The sequence below is a fragment of the Bicyclus anynana genome, chromosome 14 (genome assembly GCF_947172395.1).
Source record: "Bicyclus anynana chromosome 14, ilBicAnyn1.1, whole genome shotgun sequence".
Taxonomy (NCBI): Eukaryota; Metazoa; Arthropoda; class Insecta; order Lepidoptera; family Nymphalidae; genus Bicyclus; species Bicyclus anynana.
In genome coordinates this window covers 2,853,176-2,862,446 of record NC_069096.1, presented here as the reverse complement: position 1 = coordinate 2,862,446, position 9,271 = coordinate 2,853,176, and the positions used below count along the sequence as shown (strand labels likewise).

The 9,271-nt window shown below is 39.7% G+C and overlaps 1 protein-coding gene across 1 annotated transcript; it reads left to right on the top strand.

Moving 5' to 3' along the window:
* On the top strand, positions 1-8,475 carry LOC112048528 (coagulation factor X-like). The gene is made up of 7 exons (XM_052885526.1): positions 1-112; positions 1,075-1,237; positions 2,032-2,290; positions 3,051-3,303; positions 5,412-5,583; positions 7,036-7,294; positions 8,149-8,475. The coding sequence occupies exons 1-7, from the start codon at positions 1-3 to the stop codon at positions 8,473-8,475; spliced, it is 1,545 nt and encodes a 514-aa protein (XP_052741486.1).
* Positions 8,476-9,271: the final 796 nt, after the last annotated feature.

The following is a 9,271-nucleotide window of genomic DNA, read 5'->3' as shown; positions in this document are numbered from 1 at the left end:
ATGCGTTGCGCCGTCTGTGCTGATGCGGGCTTGTCGTCGGGGCACATAATGGGGAGCAACAGCTGTTGCCCCCCTTCTGTTAAAGGAGGAAATGACCCCCAGCCGCGGGCCAGTGAAAAGAGTCTAGCGCGGGAGGATACTAATATGTCGTCATGAACCAGACACACCATATTAGCGTCCTCCAGATGAAGCGAAGAGTGCGTCGGGATGTCAAAGTGCATGCACTTCGCGATCCTTTTACATCCCAATATGACGCAGGTGGCCCCGCTGGGTTTTAGTAGGTATTCTGGTATTCAGCGAGTCCCACATACCCGGCCGTAGACTGCACAGCTCCGACTGTGGAGTCTCCGGACAGGATGCGTAAACGCATTTCCCAGCGACAAAAAAAAAAAGGGCCTTACCTAATGTTTGTTTAGCCCCGCTATGGAGTGGTAATATGACAGTGTTTTTGACCAAGAGTAGTGAAAAATAATATTAATAATATTGAAAGTGCATGAAAAAAGCTTGAATTACAAAAAGTTTTCATTGCTAAATTATATATTACAAGAACAATAAAAGCTCATAATTCGCGGGGGATAAGTTCTCTAAATGTGTCGCGAATACAGAAACCGTGAATATGGAATGGTATTTTATATGGGATTATAAGGGTTAAGTGTAGGGGTTGTAAGGGTTCTTGGGTGACAAAATGTGACGGGTAATTGAAGTTATTGATTAACTTCTTATTGATTGATCTTCAGTCTTAGACAATGGTTTGAAGAATATTGAAATTTTTTCTTGCTTTTAAAAAATTTCAGAGTGATTTTAAGCAGTGGCATTCTTAAACCATCCATTCGCAATTTCGGCAATAGGTATTTGCAAGTTAAAGTTTAAATTTGCAGATATTACGTCAGTTTCGTCAGTCAGATCCGTGTATAACGAATAATATTTGGGAATTGGGACGTAATTTTTTAATCCGCGTGATAGTGACGTTAATAAGAAGCTTTTACTGTATAATTAAATAGCTGAAAGTAATTAATAATTATTAAATGTATTTTTTATTAGTAATAATGGCTATTTGTATTTGTATTGTAACAGCAAAGCCGCATCAAAATGGGCGCATCGTTGGTGGATCCATCACGAACATCGCAACTTACCCATTCATGGCCAGCTTGAGATTCTACTTTAATCAGGGTTACTGGCACGGCTGTGGTGGAGTTCTCGTCACGAACACAGCTGTGCTGTCTACTGCTTCTTGTCTGTATGTATTATCATTAACAACCCATATTTGTTGAGCACTGTTGAGTACGAGTCTCCTCTCAGATTTTTTTTTAAAGAATATTTGCCATATCTTTTAAATACTTATGACCAATATACCCATTCCCCTCCAACTAACAGGAAATACTGTATTAGGAGTGGGTACGACAATAGACCAACGGGGCGGGGATCGAACCACCAACCTTTGATGATGAGTCCGACTTCTCTTACCGTTGAGCTATTGAGGCTCTATAGAATGAGAGGGACTAGGCCTTGGTCCACCACGCTGGCCAAATGCGGATTGGCAGACTTCACACATCTAGAGAATTAAGAAAATTCTCAGATATGCAAATGCAGGTTTCCTCACGATGTTTTATTAACCGTTTGAGATACGTGATATTTAATTTCTTAAAATGTACACAACTGAAAAGTTGAAGGTGTGCCTGCGACTTCGTCCGCGTGGAATTCAGTTTTTCACAAATTCTGCGGGAACCATGGATTTTTCCGGGATAAAAAGTAGCCTATATGTTAATCCAGAGTAAAATATATTTCAGCCAAATCGCTTCAGCAGCCGCAGCGTAAAGGAGGCACAAGCATACTTACACACAAACTTTCGCCTTTATAATATTAGTGTGATATCATAGCATTCACAGCACACACACACACACAAATACTACTATAATTCTACTTACTAAATAAAATTATTTTCATGAACTAGCAATTATAATATACACGTTGTACCTATAAATAGATACCTACTCGTATATATACTAATTTTCCAATTTCTTTTTCTTACAGTAGAGAAGGAGTCCCACACGAGTGGCAAGTGCGGCTAGGATCCCACATGTTAATGTCCGGCGGTACCTTGATCTATGTCCAGGCATTTATCCCGCACAGTAACTTTGACATAAGATTGCTCAAAGATGACATCCAAGTCATCAAGCTAAGAAGCGCCGCGCCGCTCTCTAACACCCTCAATATCGCCCGGATCGCAGGACCTAATTATGCACTCCCCGATGGCCTGCGGGTCTACACTGCTGGATGGGGTATCACTGCAGTATGTATCACACACTTATTTTATAATAAACCATGCGTACTAACAAGAGGCGTCTCTAGTTCACGTAGCGCCCGGGTGCAACCATCGCTCTCTAGTATCTAAGCGTGCTACTAAAATATATGTAAGTACTATAATATATCTATAATTATATGTATTTATTTAGGAAGAGGTCTTGATTCCATCCATAATGTAGGTTAGGTTACACCGGGCCCAGGTCCGCCCATCTTATCCCACGCGAGTGGCGCTCGGGTGCCCCTGGGATCGCGGCGCCCGGGTGCATCGCACCCCTTGCACTGTAGGTAAAGACGCCTCTGATACTAGCTAAGTCATGCGGGTTGGTTAATAATAAGAAGGCTCAGAGTTACACAACGGGCGATGGAACGATTTATGCACGAAATATCTCTGCGTGATCGAATCAGAACTGAGGAGATCTGCAGAAAAACCAAAGTCACCGACTCAGCTCAACGAGTCGCGAAGTTAAAGTGGCTATGGGCAGGACACATAGCCGATGCCGGGGCACGGTGCTGGAATGGCGACCCCGCACGCAGAGTGATAACGCAGTGTTGGCTTGACCAGGTGGACTGATGACGACGACGACGACGACTGAAGACTGATTAATGTTTGGAAGTCCCTACAAAAGGCCTATGTTTCTCAGTGGACGTCCATCGGCTGATGTGATGATGATAATGATACATGCTAGTGTTTGACCTGACTTCTCATGAATGCTATAAGTTTTAATAACATAATATATTGTTTACAGCCATTTAGCGGTTTATCGTTAGAGCTGAGACATGTGGATGTCCGTGTGATAAATCATGCTCTCTGCACGAGTCGCTATGCTGATCTCGCGACCCAGGAACATTTTGAAACAATACCACCCGTGGGGCCTGGACACTTGTGCACCGGCCTGCTCGACATCGGTGGTCAGGACGCTTGCAGTGGCGATGACGGTGGCCCCGTCATACACAAACCAGATGTCTTAGTTGGACTTACAGCCTGGGCCTTCGGTTGTGGTGACGCCTATTATCCACGAGTTAATACCAGGGTACCATCTTACTCTAATTGGATAGTTCAAAATACACAGTAAATTTACTACAACTTCCTATTTGTTTAAGATAAAGGATTAAAGGAAATTACTGAAAAAGGTTCAATGTAGTTTTTCAATTACCGGGTAAAAGCATCTCCTCTAACATCCTAAGTTGTAGCATTTTGTACCTACATATAATTTTCAAATAAACTAAAACATTGAATACTGTACCGAGTTATTTTATTTTCTCGCAATCGTAGTGAAAAGCAGAGTGTAACAGGTGGGGCTAAACCCATTATAAACTCGGTTACTATGTAGCGGTATACCGGTATACCTCGTATATCATGGGTCTTTTTAGCCCCTTGTATAACAATCTACTATTTTACGGGCAAAGAATGAAATACCAATGTTTGTCACCGCATGAGGCAACAAAGAATTTAGTCAAAACTTTATATAGATATTGTGATATTTGTTTTTCTTTTATCAGTTTCAGTTATCAGTTTAAGTAAGCAGTCGGGTTTTTTCTTTTTATAATAATTTGTAAGGACGTAACCGATCTATAGTATAAAATTATCATTGAATTCAAGTAGTTTATCTACGTTAATATGCCCCCAAATTCTATTAATACCTATCTAAACAATTAATCCGATACTTGATAACGAAAAATAAAATGAAGTGTCTGTTTGTCATTTCAAAATAACTGTCTTTTACTGTTATTATTGAAACTTAGTTAAGCATATTTTAAAAAATATCATTAAAATAAAAAAGGAGATTAAAAATTAATTAATTGTTTTTAATGTCCGAAGTCTATTTTAATAATAATTATTGTCTATAATAATTAAGGTTGTTATTTGTGGTGTGAATTTTTTGGTAAGTTACTTTTAAAACCGGGTATAACTACTAAAATAATCTGCAGTATGTACCTGCAGATTATTTTAGTAGTTATACCCGGTTATACCCTACAGTAATATTATAAAGTAGGAGGTAATTTCTGGATCTACTGAACCGATTTTGAAAGTTCTTTTACCAAAGAAAGCCACGTCAGTTGTGAGTGTCATAGGCTATATTTTATCCCGATTTCTTACGGGAACGGGAACTATGAGGGTGAAACCGCGGGGCATCGGCTAGTCCAATATAGATACGATGGGATTCCACGCGGATGATGACACATGCAGAATTAAGCATCAAGATTAAAAGTAGGTATTACTGATAAAAATTAACAGAAGCGAAGTATAAAAGCTAAGAAAATCCTCCGGAAGACTATTCGTATAGTTATCGTTAGTTGTTACAACATGCGTTTACTCGTTCTTTTGGCGCTTATTGGTGCGGCCTGCGGTAAGTTTATGTATAAAGCTAACCACACACGCTCAAGTATAAAAAATATGAAAATGTTGTTAGGGTTATTTTCCAATTTGTATCAGTTTTTGTAGCCGATATTGCGTATATTTATAACAATTTGCATATCTAATGATAAGGTGTCCCATACAACTTCACAAACTCACAAATTATAGAACGACGCCCCGCGATTTCACTCGCGTAGTTCTCGTTCCCGTGAGAATACGGCTATAAATTATAGCCTTTGTCACTCACAAATAACGTGGCTGTCTACGGTAAACAAAAATATCCAAATCGGTTGAGTATATCCAGATATTACCCCCTACAAGTTACAACCTCACAAGCATTACCTCTCTAATTTATTAATAATAGCTTATAGTTAGACTTTTATAATTTTAATATCAAACGTCATGAAAATATTTAATGAGAATTATTGTAACAGAAAAAACATGACAAAGAAAAGCCGCAAACAGAGATGCATGGAAAAGCCTAGAATTATCCTAGGCTTTATAAAGCCTGTGCAGACTGATAATTCTGCTACCGATGTCGAAGAGTAGAATTAATTAATTTAGATAATAATCAATACTACCGCAAGTACATGAAATAAGTTTGAATTACATTCTATTTATTACATTGCTAAATTATATATTATATAGTTTAATGAAATAGCTGAAAGTAAATAACAATAATAGGTAATTAATAATTATGAAATGTATTTTTCCTCAGTAATAATGGCTATTTGTATTTGTATTGTAACAGCAAAGCCACATCAAAATGGGCGCATCGTTGGTGGATCCATTACGAACATCGCAACATACCCATTCATGGCCAGCTTGAGATTCAAATACTATAATCAGGATTACCGGCACGCCTGTGGTGGTGTCCTCGTCACGAACACAGCTCTGCTGTCCACTGCTTCTTGTCTGTACAAGTATGTATTATCATTAACAATCCACATGCTCACTGTTGAGCACGAGTCTCCTCGTAGTATAAGAGGGGTTAGCCCATCACGCTGGCCAAATGCGGATTGGCAGACTTTGCACACCTAGTGAATTAAGAAAATTCTTAGATAATATGCAGGTTTCCGGAAGATGTTTTTCCTTAACCGTTTCAGACACGTGATATTTAATTTCTTAAAATGCACACAACTGAAAAGTTGGAGGTGTACTTACCCCTGACCGGATTCGTCTCCGTCTACGCCTACGTCCTCCGAATCGAAGGCAGAGGTCGTATCCACTGGCTATCACATCACACGTGTATGTATTATCATCATTATCAACCCATATTCAGCTCACAGCTGAACTCGAGTCTCAGTTTAAGATCTCGGAAAACTTCTTTTTTATAGCGATGTCGGGCTTGGATTGGATGCTTCAAGGAAAACAATGTGACTTTTTTATAAAATTATAAAAAAAGACGAGTGCGTCGGGATACGCGCGGTATAGGGTTCCGCAGTTCAACGTCAACATCAACAATGCCGACTTAGAATGGTAGTTTTTGGTTGATCAAACTACAATTCTTTAAATTTTAAGTAGTGATATTTTTCCTCTTAATTTCATTATACTTCTGTGCATTTTTCACGTATCCACATGCAACCGTTTAGCTTGTAGAGGGCGCGGCGCGGGTTGTTTACGCCCGCGTCACCATATGGCTCCACGACCACCCAGCCAGACCAGAAGACCAGCACTGCGCTGGTGCGCTGGTGCGCTGGCATCCATCACTTAATTATCTTTAAAATCTTTAAATTATTAATTTTCTATATTTTTAAAATTTCTTTCTTCTTTTTTTATTTGTTGTCTTTTGTGTATTATGTGTGTGTGTGTGTGTGTGTGTGTGTGTGTGTTTGTGTGTCCAAATAAAATATTAACTAGTTAGGAGGAGGATGAAAATCAACATTCCTTTCAGTTTCTACACGACATCGTACCGGAACGCTAAATCGCTTGGCGGTACGTCTTTGCCGGTAGGGTGGTAACTAGCCACAGCCGAAGTCTCCCACCAGCCAGACCTGGACCAATTAAGAAAATCTCAATCGGCCCAGCTGGGGATCGAACCAGGACCTCCGTTTAGTAAATCCACCGCGCATACCACTGCGCCACGGAGGCCGTCAAAAATCGAGCTCAATAGAGCGCAGTTCAATGAATTTCTGTTTTCATCTTCGTGTTACCAGCTGATACATAACTTACGCTGATATGTTATGTATGTTGATACCATCACAATACAGTCAGCTAACTATGGTTTTTTATAGCGATGTCGGGCTTGCAGTTCCCAAGGACAACAATGTGACAATGTAATCTGATGTGCGTCATTTAAAATCTATCAGATGATTAATCTACTTCTCTAAGGATAAAAATAGTCAGAAAGATAAAAAAAAATCTTTTTCTTACAGTCAAGTAGAAGTCCCACACGAATGGCAAGCGCGGCTCGGATCCGACAGGTTATTGACCGGCGGTATCTCGATCTTTGTCCGTGAATTTATCCCGCACAGTAACTTTAACATCATACTGCTTAGAGACGACATCCAAGTCATCAAGCTCAGAAGCGCCGCGCCGCTCTCTAGCACCATCAATATCGCCCGGATCGCAGGACCTAATTATGCACTCCCTGATGGCCTGCAAGTCTACACTGCTGGATGGGGTATCACTTCAGTATGTATCACACCCTTCTTTTATAATAGACCGTGCATACTAGCAAAGTTTTGCTCAGTACTGACAGTCGCTGCCGCCCGACACCGGCCTGTGCCATTTGATAATAATAAGAAGGCTCAGATTCACACAGCTGACGGTGGAACGAGCTGTTAAACGCAAGCTTTTAGTAAAGTCTTATTATAGTGTTAATGAGTATATAAATGATAAAAAAAGATTGGTGTTAAACTGTATTATACGACTGTGTGCTTAGTTTTAAATAACTTTGTAAAATGGTGGTAAACAAAAATAAAATAAACCTTGGCTGAGTTTGTTGTGGGCTCTTCTCGGACCATGGCGCGTTTGGAACCCTCGTAACTTTAATTTTTAGTTTTCGTCTATTATTACCACCATTAGATTAAGTTAAATTTTGACATATACCTGACTTTTCAAAAGTGCTTGTAAAGTAAGCCTAATTAAAATAAAAGAATTTTGAATTTTGAATTTTTGAATTTTATGCTTGGAGTGTCTCTGTGTGATCGTATCAAAACTGAGGAGATCTGCAGAAGAACCTAAGTCACCGACATAGCTCAACGAGTTGCGAAGCTAGCGGGGCGCATAGTTCAAAAAGCCCATTGACGTTGGGGTCCGAAGGTGCTGGAATGGAGACCACGCACGCAGAGAGAAAACGCAGAGTTGGTTGATCCCCCACCAGGTGGACTGCCGACATCAAGCGAGTCGCAGGAATGCCTATACCTATGTCCTGCAGTGGACGTCCATTGGCAGATGGGATGATGATGACGATGGTGATGATGATGATGATGATCTAACTCCTCATGGATGCTAAAAGTTTTAATAGCATAATATGTTGTTTACAGCAACATAGCGGTTTTTCGAACGAGCTGAGACATGTGGATGTACGCATCATAAATCATGATCTCTGCACGAGTCGCTATGCTGATCTCGCGACTCAGGAGCACTTTGAAACAGTACCTCCCGTGGGGCCTGGACACTTGTGCACCGGACTGCTGGACATCGGTGGTCAGGACGCTTGCAATGGCGATGACGGTGGCCCCGTCATACACAAACCAGATGTCTTAGTTGGACTTACAGGGTGGGCCATCAGTTGTGGTGACGCCTATTATCCACGAAAGAATACCAGGGTACCATCTTACTCTGATTGGATAGTTCAAAATACTCAGTAAATTTACTACAACTTCCTACTTGTTCAAGATAAAGGAATAAAGGAGATGACTGAAAAAGGTTCAATGTAGTTTTTCAATTAACCCGTGATTAAATATTACGTTATTTAAAACACATTTGCTCGTAAAGTTCATTCACATTCACATCAGTGTGCCTATGTGGGAGTTTTCAATATTTTAAAACATCACGTTGACGTAAACGCAAATTTATTTGGAATTGAAACAGTTGTGCCACGCGATGGCGCTGTTTCAATTCCTTAGAAAATCGCGGTTACGTTACGTGACAGTAACAATATCAAACTGCCACTAGGCCCTCAGTTCACCAATTTCATTATTGTAATGTATCTCATTACGCACATGTGCCGTAATGTAAAGTAAAATGCACATGTGACATAATGTAGTATAAAACCTTTATCATCCGTCTTAAAACGAACGGTACTTTTTTATTACACGCTTTATATTAGCTTCACTTGTAACTATGTGTGTAAGAAAATCTTGGAATGTTAATTTGACCCACTTCCCGGTCTTCGATTAGGATGAAATTTTGCACACGCTCTGAATTCTGATGATAACACACGACTAGCTAAGAAACGTCATTACAAATCCAATATGGCGGCCTCCCCAATCACTTTTAATGCGTGCTAAAAGCGTGTTTTTTAATTTTTCCAAAGTATTATTTTTATTAATATAGGTAAAGAGTTTTTATGCCAGAAAAATGCTGAACATTTTATGATTTTATGAACTTTGTGAGATAAAATATATTAAAAAAAACATTTTATTCTTTCATTTTAATAATTTT

Excerpts from the sequence above, each read along its gene's own strand:
- LOC112048528 (XM_052885526.1), top strand. The coding sequence starts at position 1 with ATGCGTTGCGCCGTCTGTGCTGATGCGGGCTTGTCGTCGGGGCACATA. Across the intron at positions 1,238-2,031 it reads CTGTCTACTGCTTCTTGTCT|TAGAGAAGGAGTCCCACACG; the intron begins GTATGTATTATC and ends TTTTTCTTACAG. Across the intron at positions 3,304-5,411 it reads AGCCTGGGCCTTCGGTTGTG|CAAAGCCACATCAAAATGGG; the intron begins GTGACGCCTATT and ends GTATTGTAACAG.